Source organism: Sminthopsis crassicaudata, chromosome 1, assembly GCF_048593235.1.
Source record: "Sminthopsis crassicaudata isolate SCR6 chromosome 1, ASM4859323v1, whole genome shotgun sequence".
Taxonomy (NCBI): domain Eukaryota; kingdom Metazoa; phylum Chordata; class Mammalia; order Dasyuromorphia; family Dasyuridae; genus Sminthopsis; species Sminthopsis crassicaudata.
In genome coordinates this window covers 233277448-233296726 of record NC_133617.1, presented here as the reverse complement: position 1 = coordinate 233296726, position 19279 = coordinate 233277448, and the positions used below count along the sequence as shown (strand labels likewise).

The window sequence follows — 19279 nt, the reverse complement described above, 5'->3', positions numbered from 1 at the left end:
TTTCACATAGTTATTTCCCTAACTGCTAAAAGAAGAGGTTACCCAAAGTGTCTTGATCTGTCCTTATAATTTTAAGATTTTAAGGCATTTTGACATGGCAGGGTTGGGTTTAGGGCCTGGAAGAGTAGGTGATAATGCAAACTGTTTAAGTGTACCATGTAGACATTCTTTCAAGGAATGTCTAGAGCTGTTGTGGAGACATGGGATACTAAGTGGAACACAATGTAAGACCGAAGTTGAAATTATCCAAGGATATTCTAGCACTCTGGGACTATAACAGGAAGCAAGCCTAGATTGGTTGAGTCTGGACAGTTTACTGAATCCACATGTATGGTCTGGTCCTGATTTAGCGTTGTCTGAACCATTGGGAAGGTTCACATAGATTCACAATCTCAGATACGTTTGGATCTTTAGAGATCATCTGAGCCCAAATCCTTAAGAAGATTTCTAATAACAAAAAGTAATCTTACAAATGCCATTTCAGTATTTCCAATGAAAGGAGAAGCAGATTGGGTCTGGGCCCTGTGACTATTTCTATTTTTGGAGATTTTTTTTTAAAAAGGACCTTGTTGTGGCTGAAACAAACTATGTAGTTGGTCCATTGGGAAGTTCTGGTTTGGGATGTGTTTTTAAACTCACATCCTTGGGACTTTGCAATTAAATAGGATGTTGGTTTGAGAGTTTCACTGTCAATGTAAGCTTTAAAGGACCGAGGTTGGTCTAATAGTGCCTTTTAAAACCCTTCACTTTTATTTTTGTTAGTGCAAAAATAGCTTTAATATGTTTTAGTTTTCCCCTAAGGGACTCTGAACTAGTGTCTGGGAGAATAAATAAGCCACCAAGTTAGCATGGAAGGGTAACTAAAACAGGATAGTATTTATTAGGAAAAAAATCAGAAAATATCTTTAGTCCTGGTTCTCACTGCTCTTCAGCAACAGGACACAAAGCACAAGGAGTTAGTCTTACCTGCCTGAACTCCTTCACCTTCCTTATTTTGTTAGCACTGTTCAAAAAGTATCTTATTCAGCAAATATTTATCAAGTGTTACTCTGTGCAATATACTTAATATACTGCTAGGCAATGAATATCTTAAAAATCTTGCTACCTTCAAGTGCAGCTAGGTGGTGAAATCATAGCACTAGACCCTCAGTCAGGAAGATTTATCATTCATAAAAATGATTGTGAGAAGGAAATGGCAAACTACTGCCAAGAAAACCCCAAATAGTATCAAAAATGAACAAACAATGACAACCTTCGAGTGCAGATGCTCCAGACAGCCAATGGCAGATTATAAGCAAGAGGAGCTTACAATGGGGATCTAAACTGCCACTATGTGATTTGAGATTTTGTGAATAATTACAAGTCTTAGAACTTAGGAGAAGCAAAAGAAAAAACTGATATGTAACATATGTAGCATTCCATGAACTCGTTGTCACTTTACTAAAATCTCATCTATTACTATTATTCATAATTGTAAATGTATCATATTCCAACAAAAATCAGAGGGAGATATGATATTTATCCATAAAGTACCATATTCATGACTCAATAAGACTGCTGATTTTAGTAAAAATCAAGAGTTTCTTCTACTTTTTGATTTGTTATGCTATGTTCTCAATTGCTGTTCAACATGATACAAGGCACTCCACAGAATGCTTTTTGCAGAAGAAAATTAGTGAATGGGTAATATTCTAGATAGGACCTTTGATATTTAAGAGAAATAAACCTATCTTATCTATGATAAGATAGCTGTATTATATTCATTCATCTTGAACAGTCAGTAAATATTAGACCAAATATGGCTATTTCCTTTTTTGTACCTGTTAACTTGAATACCAACTCAAGTTGGTTAAAAGGGACATTAATTTTAGAGTCAGAAAAACTCTTGGAAGTAATTTAGATCAATTCCTTTAGTTATTTTATAGATAAGGAAACTATTCCAAGGTCATAAAATAGTAAATAGCAGAATTCAGATTTGAATCAATGTCTTGGCTATAAATATTTTGCTTTCATCTGTACCATTTCCCTTTGATTACTGAATTGGCATATAAACTACAAGATAACTGAAGAGAAGGATCCTTGAATCAGAGGCTGAAATTAAAATCAGGCAAAAACAACACATGGATATACATACACACATATATTTTTAAAACTATAACAAAAATGCTTGCTATTTTAGGAAGAGGGGAGGGAAGAGAGAAAAAGAAAAATTTGGAACTCAAAATCTTGTAAAAACCAATACTAAAAATTGTTTTTACATATAATTGGGGAAAATTATAAAAATAAGTTTTAAAAGTTAATTAAAAAATTAAATTAATTAGAATACTAGTCTGAAGATACTGAGTGGTTGGGGGGGGCAGGGAAGAGGCACAAGAAGTAATCTTTTTCTTGAAGATATACCAGAAATCACAGAACCTAGTAAGACAAAGAAGAATCTATGGTGGGAGTAGGTCAGCCAAGATAGGTTAAAAACTGAAGTTAATTGATATGAGACTAGGTGAGGCTGGGATAATTCTTGTTCTCAGAATCTTTTAAAACTATATCTATAATTATAAAGATAATTAAGTCCCTCAAAAAAGGAATCATAGATCTAGAACTGCAAGAGACCTCAGAGGGATCTAATCCAATTCTCTCATTTTATAAATAAAGCAACTTAGGTCCACAGAGACTGACTGAGCTCAGATCACAGTCAGTGTCAGAGACAGAATTTGAATCTATGTCCTCTAAATACAAAGCCAGAGGCTAAGCAGCAGTCCAGACAGAACCGGGTACTTGGAATGAGGAAGGTCAGAGTTCAATCCCACCTCAGATACTAATTTACTATGGAAATGGCCAATGGAATTTAACCTAAGCCTCGTTTCGCTATTTATAAAATAAGAATCATTATAGACCCTACCTTATAGTTGTAATGAGCATTAAATGAGATAACATATATAAAGTACTATATCAATGCTGGTTATTATTATTATTATTATTATTATTATTATTATTATTATTATCTCCTCACTATACTATACATGTCCCCTTTCTTAAAACTGTCAGGAAGATTAAATACTAAATATAGAATAAAATACTGAATAATTAATTTGTTCATAGCTGTTGCAAAGATCAAGTTTTGGGGCATCTGAATAGTGTAGTGGATAGAGCACTGGCCCTGGAGTTAGGAAAATCTGAGATCAAATGAGGCCTGAGACACTTAATTTAAATTTATATATATTTATCTAAATATATATTATATATAAGCATATATATTTGTGCAAATTTATATCATATGTAAATATAACTAAATGTTATCTTTATATTTGATACATTATATGCTATATAAATTAATATTATTATATATTTATAATTACATAAATATAACATAATATATTTATAACCTATAAAATGATTTATGTAAAATTATATATAAATATATAAATTTATAACATAAATGAATTCTATTATATGTAAAATATATTTATATAAATAAATCACATAAAATATATAAATTTATATAAATATATAAAATTATATTATAATATAATTAAATTCTATTGCACATAAAACTATTATATTATTATTATTATATTATATATTATAATATATATTATGTTATTATATATTATATTATAAAATTTATATGTAAATTACATTATGATATAAATGTATTTATATGGATTATAAAATTATATACAATTCTATTATAATATAAATTATATTACATAATTTATATTATATAAAATATATTTATATGGATTATATAAATTATATTATATATAAAATACATTTATACAAACTATAAAATTATATCACAATATGTTTCTATAAACTATAAAAATTCTATTATAATATAATTTATATTGTGTGTAAAATATATTTATATAATTATTAAAATTATATAATAATATAGATTATATTATATATAAAATATATTTATATGAACTATAAAATTATATATGTAAATTATATAAAATTATATTTATATATAACTATGTGAAGCTGGGCAAATTACTTAACTCCAATTGCTTAGTAAAACAAAAAACTAAATAAATAAATAAATTTTAAAAAATAAACCAAAGATCAAGCGTTAGGCATCCATGCCAGACTGGGAAAAATGAAGGTGGAAACATCTTATCAGTTGCTGACCTTTATGCGTGCTACAAAGTGGCTGGCGACGCTGAGTTCTGAAGCCGGGTTCCCGAGGATGATCTCGAAGCGGTACTGGAGGCCCAGTTTGTCCCGCACCTCCTGCAGCCTCTCCTTTGCCAGCATGGCCAGCTGCACCGAAGGCACCCTAATGATCAGCATGTGCCCCCGCCCACTCTTGTCCTTTCCCGGCGAGCTGATGAGGTCATCCATGATGCTGAGCGTTTCTGGCGTGCTGTGGTCTCGGAGGGACGCCATGGTGGTGAGGGCCATCAGTGCTTCTGAGTACTGTTGAATGAGAAGGTAGCAGCGAATAACCATGCTGTGAAGCCTGGGGTACCTTAAAGAAAACATGCACAATGACGTTACTTAGTATAGCCGGCCGAACTCGGGATCTCCGGGAGGGGCTCGACTTGGGACAGACCGCAGGCTGGTCACCGGGAGCCTGTGCAGAATGAGGCTCCACCACACTGAGATGCTCTTCCGAGAAACGGGAAAGAGTGTGGCTAGACTGTGAAGGGCTTTAAAAGGCAGATGAATTTAAATTTTTTGTCCTCGAGGCAACAGGGAGCCACTGGACTTAAGAGAGTGACGCGATCAAATTTCTGTTTAATGATCGATCACATAGTATTTTAAGGTCTGCAGAGGGCTTATCCTCGCACGGATAAGGAAATAGATGCTATTATTACCCTTCTTGTAGTTTAGTTGATTTCAATCATATCTGATTTTTTTGCGACCCCATTTGGGTTTGTATGTTTGTTTTTTGCCAAAACCACTACCGAGCTCTGCCATTTCCTTCTGCAGCTCATTTGACAGATGAGGAAACTGAGGCAAACAGGGTAACGTTACTTGCCCAGGATCTCACAGCTTATAGATATCTGAGCCAGATTTAAACTGAGTTGTTTATAATTCTAGGCCAGCTGCCCATTCTTATCCTTATAGATGATGAAGGACTTTAAAAATCACAGTTGAACATCAGAAAATACAATGAAATTTTTCTATAAAATATTCCCTTTGGGGGCAAGTAGATGCTGCAGTGGATGCAATGGATAGAGCACTGGCCCTAGAGTCAGGAGTACTTGAATTCAAATCCAGCCTCAGATATTTTATACTTACTAGCAGACCCTAGGCAAGTCACTTAACCCTAATTGCCTTCCCATTCCCCCCCAAATACTCCTTCATTCTGTTATCATAAACAGAACACTTGCCACATGGATCTGGCCCAGTTTTTTTAATATTCAGAAAGGCATTTATAGCAAATTACTTTCCAGAATATAAGAACAAGAAATAATATAAATATACATCTATACACTGCCTACTGCCTACTTCAATACCAACACAATGTAAATCATGAGAAAAAACCTGGATGTAAATGTAGTGTAAACTATGAGAAAAAACACTGGAAAAAACCACTCTACTCCAGGCATTGTGCTAAGCATTTTACAACTGTTAATTAACTGAGTAGAAATATGGTCTTTTACTATGAGAAAAATTCAATATAAGAAAATTCCGATATAACAAAAGATTTTACCCCCAAATCTGGCTTAATTTAAAGAAGAGTGAGAAGTCACATATTGCTTTTGTGTATAAACCTGTTTCATAAAGTCACCTTAGTAGGCCAACTCAGGTTAGGGAACCTATGTTTGAAGTCTAGCTCTCACATCTATTTTTTAAAATAATGTTTTTCCCCCAATTATGTATTAAAATAATTTCTCACACTTAAAAAAAATGAATTTCAAATTCTGAACTTTCTTTCTTCTTTTTCCTCTTTCCTGCCTGAAAAGGTAAATAATCAATAATCAATAATAATGTAGGCTATACTATCACATCTATTTCCTATAAAATTACATTTCCTTCTGTGATCATATACTTACTTCCAAATCCATTCCAACAAGCATTTACTGGGAATCATTATTAAATATTAAATTAATATTAAATGTATGATAGGCATTAGAGATATAGAGACAAAATGAAAAATAAAATTTCTGCCCTCAAGGAGCTTACATTCTATTGGGAAACAACCATGTAAACAAGTATATCACAAAAATTTGAGGAGGAAGTGAGGTCCAACATCTAGAGGGATTAGGAAAGGGCTTCTTGAAAGCTACGTGGAAGAGAAGAGTATTGAATAAAGTTATGGATTCAAAGAAATGAAAATGAGATTGGAGAGAATTTTGGGATAGTCAGCCTGTAGAAAGGCAGAGAGAGAGGTGAAATCTATTTTTGCTGATTCATAGTTACCTAGGAGCAATCTCGTTAGAAAAATATATGATTTGTCTTGATGGTGTCTCTGCTAGGGGACTTGTCTTTTTCCTTGTTAATTGGTAAAACCCTTTTTTCTTTGCTAAAAATTAGCTAAAATTAGCTAATTGCTAAAAACCCCTACGGATTTTTCCCAGTCTTAGCAGTATAATAAAAACTTTGCCCCTTTAACTTGGGAAAAAAAAGAAAGAAAAGATGAAAGGTGCTATGAGTTTGGAATTGTTGCACAGGTGGTCAGCTATGATCAATGTGTCACTTAATTTTGTTTAGCTGATTTTTTTCTCCTTTTGTTATTGAGGGGGAGGAGGGAAGGAAGATGTATGCTGGAATGATTGTGTTGTTAAAGACATAAATAGAAGACTTAAACATTTAAGACATAAGACATAAATAAAACTTTACATAAAATGACTAGACAATGAAAAAAATAAAGAAATTTGTCTTGGATGATATAAAAAAGGAAAACGTATGATTCTGTTTACATTTATCCTGTCTGCATTTACAAGTATCAATAACTTCAGGTGACCTGAGTTCCTGGTTTGCCCTTGGTTGCTTGGCAGGTCATAGCATCATAAGATTGCAGACTGATAGCTGGAAGGGATCTCAGATGCTATCTGTTCCAACCTCTTCACTTAACAGATGTGTAAATTGAGGCCTAGGGAGGTTAACTAGCTTGACTAAGGGTGTATGAATTGTAGGATAAGAAGTAAGATTTGAACCCAGTTCTTTGTCTCCAGAACTGGAACTGCACCAAATTGGGCAGTATTATACCATAACTGTAGATCAACTCTATTTGTAAGGAGGCCATACATAAAATGGAAATGGTCAAAGGGTCATTTCATACCTAAAGCACTAAATTCTATTTAGAGCTTGAAGCTAGAAGCATAGAGCTAATTAACTGGGAAAATAATATCCCCAGGATTTTGAAAATGTTAGGTTAAGATAAGTTTCCAGGGCCTAAATGGAGATAAGATAATACACATCTATATGTCCTTGTCTTCTCCCTATTGCATCAGTCTGGGAGTTTTGGTTAGGTGAAGGGGAATGGTTCATCATCCACTCCCTCCACCTTCTCCTTGTCACTCCCATTATTGTACTGATGGGTCAGTCAGACAATAAAAAAATTTTAAGTGCTTACAATGTGTCAGACCTACAAGTACACTGGGAAAAAAAAAACACTCTATTCCAGGAATTATGCTAAGCATTTTACAACTATTAATTAACTGAGTAGAAATATGGTCTTTTTCTAATTAGGACTTTCCTCAATAAGGGAAAGTGTAAAATAAACTTCTACTTTTACTCTTCATGGAACTCTTCTTTTGAGACTCTTAGTTACTGTTGTGATGTCCTGAGACATTCTGGGTGAGCTTATGATCCACTGAGGTTTAATTGCTGAATTGTGTTATATATACTCTTGTTATTTAATCAACAATCAATACATATTTGTGTCATGTATAGTGTGCTAAGCTCTGGAGAGCAAAAGACAAAAAAAGAACAGATTTTATACTCAAGGAAATTATATTCTAATAAGGGGAAAATGTACATATATTTTATATGTAAAGTGATGTAAAGTTGTGGGGGACAGGGGAAGCCACTCTAGCAGATGGGAAAGATTTTTTAAAAGGCTCTAAAATGTATTGTTTGAGGGGCAACTAGGTGGCGCAGTGGATAGAGCACCAGCCCTGAATTCAGGAGGACCCGAGTTCAAATCTGGTCTCATACACTTAACACTTCCTAGCTGTGTGACCCTGAGCAAATCACTTAACCCCAGCTTCAGAGGGGAAAAAAAAAAAAAGAAATGAAATGTATTGGTTGAGTTGAGTCTTGAAGGAAATCTAAGAGATAGACATGAGAAGAAAATGCACTCTAAGCAAACAGAACAGCCAGCAAAGGCATGGAAATGACAAATGCATCACCCATATATAAGGAACAGTAAGAAAATTAGTATGGATAGACTATGGCATATGTGGAGAAGAATAATATATAAGAAAACTAGAAAGGTAATGAGGGGTCAGGTTGTAAAGAGTTTTAAATTCCAAACAGAAGAATTTAAATGTAATAATAAAAACAATAGCTAACATTTATATAGTGCTGTGTGTGCCAGGCACTGTGCTAAGCCCTTTGCAATTGTTATTTCATTTTGTGCACAACAACCCTGGAAAATAGATGCTATTATTATCTTTATTTTACAGATGAAGTAACTGGGACAAACAGAAGTCAAGTGAATAGACAGCAGGGAAAGAACCAGTATATATAAAGTGAATGATGATCAGGGTGTGTGGATAATATTGGGGCAATCTACTGCAGATACAGGAGAGATGGAATCAAGAATAACATAAAGAGGGGTTGATCTTGGCAAGGCAAAGATTAAAGTTGCAATTAAAGTAATGAAGGAAATAGTGGAGGATGATATCAAGGGCTTGTAAGGTAAGGAGAGAGGGAGGAGGTCATCCTAATGGCCTCAATTTTCTTGGTAATGGAATAAATAGAATAAAAAGTTGATTCTCTAAGAGAATGAAGGGAAGAAGTATTATGGAAGATTTAGGAGAAAAGAGAATGTTTATAACAGTTGCATGGAACTTCTGAGCCTGAAATTACCTTAATGATTAACTATTTCAAATTTTCTTACCCCGTTTTATAGATTAAGAAAATGAGATCAGGAGCATTTTTAACAGATCTAACACCAGAATTAAAATCTCCTGATTCCCATCTAAATGTTTTTGATGTCTTATAAGAAGATAGAGTGAACATATTGAAGAAAACAGAAGGAATGGTTTGGTCCAGACGAACCCATTTAGTTTAGATATTCAGAAAAATGATTGCAATTATAAAGTTGGGAGGTACATGAGATCCTATTTGAGTCAAACTGAAGTGATTGACAAGAGCAACATAAAGAAGATAATGCAAGATAGCAAATGGAACTAGCTCTGCAATACAGATATCTATTTTACACTCTGAAAGAGTATGTATGTGTATATGTACAGAGAAAGAGAGAGAGAGAGAGAGAGAGAGAGAGAGAGAGAGAGAGAGAGAGAGAGAGAGAGAGAGAGAGAGAGAGAAGTTTTGTCTTAAAAGGTATATGTGGTGTTTTAAGTATTTCTAAATTGTAACAGAAATGAAATAAAGATTAAACATAAATGATAAGTATCTGAATGAAAATCTATTGAAGGAAGATATAGACCAGGTGGCCAGTTTTGGGAGGGGGAGGAATAAGATCTTGGTGCAGATAAAGAAGCTTTCATCTGGGCTAGGTGGATAATTATAAACCCAAGAAGAGATTGTTATTATTATTGCAATCATTATTGCAAATCTACAAGCAGACTTCTTGTGCTAGGCCAAAAAGCACTAGTGAAGGAAGGAGAGACACAGGTTATAAAAGGAAGAAAAGGACAAATAGGAATGAATGCAGAATATCCAAGAGGCTTTAAGAGAGAGGAAACTCAAACAGACTCTGTTAACAGCAAAAGAAGCTTGACAAGGCTCATGTAATTTTGCAACTGACCTCTATTGCTGCTGATTCGTATGAGGTGAAAAGAAAGAGATTTCTGTTGATTTTATATTCTGAGACTAAGAGATTTGGGGGATTTTTTGGGACAACATTATTTTTGATCATTCTGTGTAATTTTAACACTGTAATTTCACACACCCTCTTTATGATCCCTTTATATGGGTATTTCCTAAGAGTCTGTCCTTGGCCCATTTCTCTTTTGGATCCACACTGTCCCTAGGTAATCTCATTTCTGTCCCAGGGCTTCATTGTATAACTCCCAAATCTAATTTCTCTGTTCATCTTTCTGCTAAGCATTTGGCCTGTATCTCCATTGCTTCACAGTGACATCTTGGTTTCAAAGTCAACATGTTCCCCTAAAACTAATCCCTCTTACAATAGGCCTTAATATTTATGTCTAAAGAGCCCTATCATTCACTCTGTCTCAAATGTCTCAAGCTTCAGGTTTTCTTTTAACTCTTCTCTCTTCATCACTTGTGATGTTCTATCTATTAAACCTCTACAGGATCTCTCTTCTTCTTTTCCCCTTCTGCATTTTCACTATCAATATCCTACTATGGGCATTCATTAACATTTGCTTCCCCTATTACCTGCTGAGATCTCCTATCTCAATGCTCAGTCCCCTTTCCAACTTATCCTATATGACATTACCAGAAAAAAATTCTTATTCATTGCTGAGATATGAAATATTGCTTCTTTTATCAATCATCTCAAGAAAAAAGTTCAAATTCTTTTGAATTTTTCAGCTAGATGGTGTGGTCAGCATAATAGTAGAGTAAGGAAGACCTGAATTTAAATCTTGACTCAAACACTTGTGCTCAGAAACTTGGACAAGCCACTTAAATATAGCCTTTGTTTCTTCATCTGTAAAATGGGATAACAATAGCACTAACAGTACCTAAAGCACAGAGTTGTGAAGATTATATCAGATAATATATGTAAAGTGCTTTAACTCATAAAGTCATATGTTAGCTATTTTGACACCTTCATCCACTTTCAGATTTATTTCATATATTATGCAATCTATAATGTAGAGAAATTGGACCAGTGTCCAATGCATCTCCATGCATTTGCTCCCTATGCCTAGAATGCTCTCTCTTTACCTTCTCATTTATTGAATTCCTACCTATCCAGAATCACAGAAGCTCAAAGACCTTATAGTTCATTTATACTTAACCAAAAATCCTCTCTATAGTATCTCACCTTGAAAACCTCAGGCAATTAGTCCAGTCTATATTTTGATAGCTCTAATTTGAGCTGCGTGTTTCACTCACATGGCTGAAACCAAGACTCATAGTTTCTGGTTCTACTCTTTGGGGGTGCAAATCAATTTTTAATAAGCAATGCCAGTGCCGCACATTCCTATCTAGTTTCTGAGGGCATTCTGTCAATGTATAATGCATTATCTATTAAATATGTACTATTTGTCAGGCACTATACAAAAAGAGGCAAAAGACAATCTCTGCTTTTATAGTTTAATGGTTGAGACAACAAAAAAAACCTATACACAGAATTAAAAGGAAATAATTAAAAGAAGGAAGGCATTAGAGCTAGGAGTTCCCAATTAGAGGCTGGGAAAATTTTCATATAAAAGATGGGATTTTAGTTAGAATTGGAAGGAAGTCATGGAAGACAGGAGTTGAGGAGAAAGAGCATTGCGAACATGGGTGAACAGCCAGAGAAAATGTTCAGAACCAAGATCAGTGTCACTAGCTTAAAGAATATGTAGCAGGAATAAGGTATAAAAAGCTAAGTAATGGATAAGTAAGGAACAAGGTGTAAAAAAGCTTAAGTAAAGAATGAATATAAATTTCAAGATTAATCTCTCCTGCAGTCCTCTTCCTCCTATCTTTGGAACCCTCTTTGATCAATCTGTCTCCTTCCCATTCATCTTTAAGCTGCCTCTATTGGCTACTTGCCATCAGCTTACTAATAAGATAGTCCTTTCTTTTGATCCTTCCCCAGGCTCTTTTACCCACAAATTAATCATTTGCCATCATTGCCAAGCCAGTAGAAATAGTCAGTACTCACTGTCTCTACTTCTTAACCACCCACTCACTCCTCAAACCACAGCAATAAATTAGCAAATGTTTCTTAAGTGTCTGCTATATGTCATGTATTGTGTTAGATGTGGGGAAAACAAATAAAATTTAAATAATCCTTATATGCAAGGACCTGCATTCTAAAAGGGGAGATAACAGACATGCATACAGACAAACATATGTATGTTGTGGAGGTAGAAATGAAGACATTTAGCAACTGATTAGATATGTAGGGTAAAGGAAAATATGAGCTAAGGATAATACCAAGGTTGTAAACCTAGGTGATTAGGAGGATGGTTGCATCCTTGATGGAAATAGCAAAGTTTAAAAAAGACATGGAAGATAGAAAGGCAACCAAGGGTTGTTATCTGGAGATGAGCCCAGAAATGCCTTTCCCTGGAGGTTGGTCCTTAGGTGATAAATATTTTAAGCCATAGCAGTTCATGAAACTGTCCATTAAGGTGTGGAGGTGCATTGGTCTACACTTGGGAAATACTGGATCTTTTGAAGTATGGAATTTATATATGGAGTTTAAAGACCAAAATTCCTTGTATCACAGTGAAGTTTGTACCTAATCCATTTGTGTGCATTAGATTGAAGTAAGGTGGTAGGAGATAGATAGCTTATCCCTACAGAAGCCACAAAAAATAGGTAAATAGGCTCACAGTTTTTGATGTAAGAACTTGTCTCTATTTTTACCTCTAGGTGGTGGCATTTGAGCACAAAGCCAAGATTATCCAACACATGGAAAAAGAGACCTGTTGTTGCCACACCCACTGCTATTCGCCAACATGAATGAATGGTTATTACATAAAAGACTAATTTTATTCCAGATCTTCAAAGCATAATTTTCACAGGTTACAACATGTCCAACACAACACTGAGATTCACTATATGCTTGCTTGTTTCAGCTATGTAACTACAACTGGATCAAAGATTATGCTTTTTCATTATTTACCTTTCTAAGAGCGTGCTGACCATTTTCTCAAAAGTTTCATCACATCTTAGAAGTGGACTAGTGATTCCCCACTGCAAGGACTTGCTGTACTCATTCAAGCCAAAATACAGTTTCTCCTCACCACCCATTTCCTCCTAGTTAAATTTTTTAAAAAGAGAGAGAGAGAGAGAGAAAAGAGAGATATGGTGAGGATGTCATTCCCTGAAGGGTGAAAAACTTTTGTTTAGACTTAGAATATGTTAGTAGTTCAGCAGTTGTAGTATTATGGTTTCAGAAATCTTGTTCTGCATTTATTTTAACATATTTAACATGTGTTGGATTACCTGTCATCTAGGGGAGAGGGTAAGAGGAAGGAGGGGGAAATTTGAAACACAAGGTTTTGCAAGGGTCAATATTGAAAAATTACCCATGCATATGTTTTGAAAATAAAAAGCTTTAATTAAAAAAAAGAAATCTCATCCTGCTTCAAAAGGACTTGATGGATGAGTAAAATTCCAAATTGATTTCTTTGGATATTTAAATAGAAAATCAATATATTCTTTCTCCCTTTTTCAAACTATTCCCTAAAAAAAATACTTTTTAATTTTTCTCAAATTGTTCTTTTGCTTACCTGGAATCTCAGTCTGAAATTTCTGCCATATACTAACTATGAAACTTGGATAATTGTTTTTACGTCAACTAATGGTTTATTTTAACATTAAGGAAGGTTTTTTGGTAAGACTTTGTGTTCCAAATTTTTCTCCCTCTTTTCTTTATGCTCCCCTCCTCTCCAAGACAACAAGCAAGCTATTATAGGTTAAATATGTGTAATTAGACAAATCTTTTAATCTGCCTTAGCCTTAATTTTCTCTTATTGGACAAAATGGGTACAACAGTGACATTTCTCTTACCTCACAGTATTGTTGAGGAGATTAAATAAAATAACCTGTTAAAGTATCTGGTAAACTACAAAGCATTATATAAATTTTAGTTATTATTAAGATTATTATTCTCTTTCAGAAAGACTTCAAAAATTAATTACTGCAATTTTTATATACTGCGTATAATATTCAAATAACTTTTTAGAAACAGATCAAATTCAGGGGATTACAGTAGTTTCTTGATTATATGGTATTGTTGGGACAATAAAATGTTTTATGTGGGTCAATTTTCTGTATAATTAAAGTTTACTTCCTTTAAGTGCTCAAACTATGAACCATTTTGGTGGAAATTTTTTTCTAAAATATTCTTATCCTTTTAAACAAGGATACTCACAAATAGCATAGTGCTTAGCATTTAGCAGTGCTTGAAAAATGTTTGTTGAATTGAATTGGATTGGTGAATTTGTTAATTTTCTCCAAAAATACAGATTATAACTCATCCATGTTAGCCCATGTGTGTGGCTCATGTCTGTGTACAAGCACATTTGTTACAGGACTGTCCAACATGCTGGACACCTTTCTTGCTTTCTCCTGATAAAATGAGGGGAGTCCTTTGGATGTGCAATTATCATCTTGCCTTTGAGGTGTGATTGTCCTATCTTCTCTCCCTAAGAAGTCTTGGTAATATTTTTTTTACTTTTTTTCTTCTTTGTAGTTCCTTACTGGTTATTGTAGCCTCCTCTCCCCTACCTCTTCATTGCTCTCTGAGTGACACTCATTTTTATGGTGGTAATATGTGATTCTGCACAGACAACACCAGGAAAATGTTAGTCTTCAAAAAAGGAGTCTTTGTTTTTCATATTATAATCTCTGTAATGGACTTTCATTAATCAGTTGTTTTCTGAGTGGATGGACAGGCCAAAGTCCTTTAAGTAATTGCATACTTCTTCCAGGAGGATCTTTAATTTTGGGGGGGCTGTTTGATGCAACTAGAACAATGTCAGCTTCAAAGAAGTGCATCTGGGGAACTTCACCGTCAACAGATCCTTCTTCAACTTGGATTCTGCACTGGATCTCCTCACATCACAAGGATGAACCTTCCTGTTTTATGTCTTGCTTCAAAGTTTATCCATAGAAGATTATTGCACAGGGTTGTTACTTTTATATCTTTCAATGAGTTTGATTTATAGATGGAAAACACCTTATTGTAAAAAACCATGTAAGGAAGTATTTTGTTCTACCAAATCAAGTACATTTTTTGGGGGGGGGGGCAATTGATAAACAATGGGATCTCATAGTCTTTCCATCTGTCATTTGGGCAATGGTAAAGAACACTGCTCTAGGTAGTTTTGTTCTCCAGTAATACCTTCATTAAAGATGCCCTGGACAAGGATCTCACAGGTAAAATATTAACAGTAAAGTTCAAGTTTATTGATGATCTAAATACTGTGGTTCTTATCTCCCTTTGTCCCTTTTTATACCAAAGAACAAAAGATTGAGGGCCATTTAAAATTTTGTTACATGGGTTGTCATGGCTAAAATATGTCACATATATATATATATACACATTGTATTTAATTTATACTTTAACAAATGTAGCATGTATTGATCAACCTGCCATCTGGAGGAGGAGGGCGGAGGGAAGGAGGAGAAAAATTGGAACAAAAGGCTTGGCAATTGTCAGTGCTGTAAAATTACCCATGCATATATCTTGTAAATAAAAATCTATAGTAAAAAAAAAAAGAAAGAAAGAAAGAAATATCACCAAGTTGTCACCAAGTTGCTCGCTTCTTGGGTACGTGCTGCTATGTCAGTGAGTCAATATACATTTATTAAGCACCTAGGCTAGGCATTATGTCAAATATGATGATACAAAAAAAGGGCCAAAGACAGTTCCTGCTGTCAAGGAGCTTACAATCTAATGAGATATAGTCTCTGTGACTTGATAGACTGATCTTTGGGAAACAGATACTACCTCTCAATAGATCATATGCTAAACTTTTTGAGCATTATCAATCTGGCTAGGGCTTCTTCTGGTGGATAAAAGCACTGAAGCCAGTCAGAAAAACGAATTCAAATCCAGCCAGAAACACTAATTATGCGTCCTTGGACAATGTCACTTAATTTCTTTCTATCCTAATTTCTTCCTCTGTAAAATGGAGACAGTATCTTCCAGGGATAAAAAGGGACTATAGTGGTTAGAACTTTGCAACTTTAAAATACTATATAAATGGCATTTATTATTAAGAACAAGGGATCCTTGGCCAAGGATACATTCATACTCTGATTTTCTTTTAAAATGTTTCATTCAAAAACAATGGTCATTATTATAACATCTTTCAAGCTTCTAGAAGAAGGTCATGTCTAGAAAGATAACTTATCTTGGACAAATGAAAGCAAACTTACCACACCATCTAATGGAATCCAGTGCACTTCATTGGCAGAGCTTATTCTGGACTGTTGTGTTTGCAGGGCATATGGGAAAGAGCTAACCTGAAGCACAAGGAGGTTGAAAGCTTCGAGGACTTCTCGGCAATTAATAACTCTATCAGCCAATCCATGACTTGGCTCCCCATGTGACAGAGAACCTGAGATGACACTGTGAAAATCAGCAAAGGTACAATTAACATCTTATATAGATTAAAAATTAATAAATACTACATAATTAATAAAATTAGTGTTAAAATCAGTATTTTACATATCTTCCTTAATTAAATTAAATGCAGAAATAGACAAAAAGGAGGGGGAGAGAGAGAGAGAGAGAGAGAGAGAGAGAGAGAGAGAGGAGAAGAAGAAGAAGAAGAAGAAGAAGAAGAAGAAGAAGGAGGAGGAGGAGGAGGAGGAGGAGGAGGAGGAGGAGGAGGAGGGACATGGTGAAAGTGGAAGAGAAAGGCAGGGTTGGCCCTTGCCAGAAGGAGAAGGAAGAAGAAGGAGAAAATGAAGAGAAGAAAGGGGGAAGTTACTATACTGGTTTCCAGAATAATACAATTTTAGGTGACAACATTTTAAATTTGAAGCAAAATTGAAAACACCACAAATTTAGCTTGGACATTTATGTAAATTTCAGGGATCCTTCGAAATCTTCCTCTGATATAAATGTATAAGATACCAGTTTGGGAAATTCTCCTGACCATTTTCTCTGCAATGTATATTCTTCTTCTTCTTCTTCTTCTTCTTCTTTTTTTTTTTGGTTGTTGTTGTTGCTGAGCCAATTGGAGTGAAGTGACTTGCCCAGGGTCATACAGCCAGGACATGTTAAGTGTCTGAGGCCAGATTTGAACTCTGGTCCTCCTGACACATATGCATACACATATGTACACACATATGCATATATATGTTTACAAATATTTATAATGGGTTTTGGTTTTTTTGGGAAGAGAGGGGGAGCTGAGGAGTGAATTCAAAACTGAAAATAAAAATTATAAATGATAAGGTAGGAGAGGGAAAGCTTATGAAAAGAAGAGAGTTTTGTCAATTTTCCTTTCCAATACTTCTCCTAAAAACTCCCTATTTTTCACCCCTGAGAAAGAACTTTTGAGTTCTATGATGCTTTAAAGAGGGATTCTTAATCTGAATATGTATGTGAATTTGTTTTTTAAAATTTTTATAACTGATTTTCAATATAATTGGTTTTCTTTGCATCATACATATTTTATGTATCTAAAACATTCTTCTGAGAAGGGAACCATAAACCTTAAGAACACTTACTTTAAGTAATATTACTGTGAATAAAAATTTCTGACTCATTCCTCTTAACTCTGCTGACTATCTATGTATCTGTCTTTATATCTATCTATCTATCAAAGAAGGTTGTTCTCCATGAGCTGTATGCTCCACCTTCACCTCTTTAAATAATATTTGTAAAGCATTTACCACTGTGCCTGACATAAAATATATGGTTAATAAATGCTTGTTCCCTTCCTTTCTTTTCCTCTCTTTTAGTTTTCCTAGCTTCCTACAAAATTTAGCTCAATTTCTACATTCTACAAGAGTCTTTTTTCCCAAGTACCTTAAGGAGTTTGTGCTTCCCCTTGAGTTGAGCTTTGATATTCTCTATACCTATCTTGCATGTATCTAGTGAATTGTATGTTGTCTCCCCCATTAGAAGGAGGCTGAACTCTCAAAGGCCAGGGCTATTTTTGCTTTTTTATGTCCTTGGCATTTAGTACAGAGCCTGGCACATAGTAGGTATTTAATAAGTACTTGCTGAATCACTGCCTTGGTAATTAAAGGAATTTTAAAAATTGTCATTAAGGTAAAGAACAAATGTATATGAGGAGATACCAGAGGTTAAAATCCTGGGTTTTCTTAATTGCCACCTTTTGACCAGTGACCCCTGCCCGAGAAGTAGCTTTTTACTGGCTCACTCTGAAACAATCACCTTGTCAGCTCCACATGAGAGTTGTCATGAACCAAGACAAAGAGTGTGTATGGATTTTGTTTGACCCTTCTCATAAAAACTTCAAACTTGGCTTGAATATCATTGTCTAGCCGAACAACGTATTTTTCTGCTCTCTGATAAGCCATTCCATTTTCTTCTAGACCCAAGTCTACAAGAACACCTGTCCAAAGAGAAAAAAAAACACATATAACTTTTTTTATTTGTATGGATAAATATAAAGAAAGTACATTAGATGAAAAAACAAACAACTTTAAACAGTGATTCCTAATCTGTGGAGCAGTGTTAAAATAAGCCTTATTATTAACAAGTTCCTGGATTTAGTAAAAACAAAACAAAACAAAACAAAACAAAACAAAATTCCCTTTGTGCATATTTCCCATCTCAAATTTGAAGAGCAAATATATGATTTTCATTCCTCTGTTCAACTTCCATCCCCTCCTGTGCCACAATCCCCTCCTGCAGTTGGCAAAGTGGTTTTGAAGCTTTGAAGGGTTTGTAAAAGCAGCTGAAAATATGTAAACTGAAAATATGTCTCATTAAAAGCTGTTTCCCATGAAGGGGATTATTGCTGCTAATAGTCACTGAAGTCTGCAAGGGAAAATCTTGCTTGGAGCTGTAGCTCCTCCAGAACAAACCTCCTCTGAATCTAGCAGAAATTAGATGATTAAACAGAACTTGGGGGTAGCTATAGGAAGACGGAAGAAGGATTGCTAGTTCTTCTCTACCCCTTGAAACTTCCATTTACTGTTTCTCCACACAGAGAGAGAAGGAGAATGGAAAGGGCATAAGTATTTATTAAGTGCCTCCTGTGTGTCAGGCACTGTGTAAGTTCTTCACAAATTTCTAATTTGAGTCTCACAATAAGGAAGCTGAGGCAGAGTTTAAGTGACTTGCCTAGGGTCACACAATTAGTGTCTGAGATTGAATTTGAATTCAAGTCAAAATCTAGTACTCTATCCACTGTAAAATGTAACTACTGAAACAGCTGCTGCCTGCCATATATTACTAAGCTTTTCTCTGGCCAAAGTGCTAATATTATCAGGGGGGACAGAGTCAAGAAGATCTGATTTCGAATCTTCACACATACTTTGTAAGCCACTTAACATTCTTGGATTTTAACTT

At 34.7% G+C, this 19279-nt stretch overlaps 1 protein-coding gene and 1 long non-coding RNA gene across 8 annotated transcripts in view; one reads left to right on the top strand and one right to left on the bottom strand.

The window, feature by feature from the left end:
* GREB1L (GREB1 like retinoic acid receptor coactivator) overlaps positions 1-19279 on the bottom strand; it is a 286115-nt gene that overhangs the window by 29387 nt on the left and 237449 nt on the right. For all 7 annotated transcript variants that reach the window (XM_074276314.1, XM_074276303.1, XM_074276331.1 and 4 more), the window contains 4 exons: positions 18137-18317; positions 16162-16354; positions 12896-13029; positions 4129-4468 (listed from right to left, as the gene is read on the bottom strand). In XM_074276314.1, the coding sequence (XP_074132415.1) occupies positions 4129-4468; positions 12896-13029; positions 16162-16354; positions 18137-18317 (848 nt within the window). The remainder of the gene's footprint in view (positions 1-4128; positions 4469-12895; positions 13030-16161; positions 16355-18136; positions 18318-19279) is intronic.
* Positions 4162-14083, top strand: LOC141547817 (uncharacterized). Its single transcript, XR_012483638.1, has 2 exons — positions 4162-4431; positions 12643-14083. It is a non-coding gene; the product is annotated as an uncharacterized LOC141547817 (long non-coding RNA).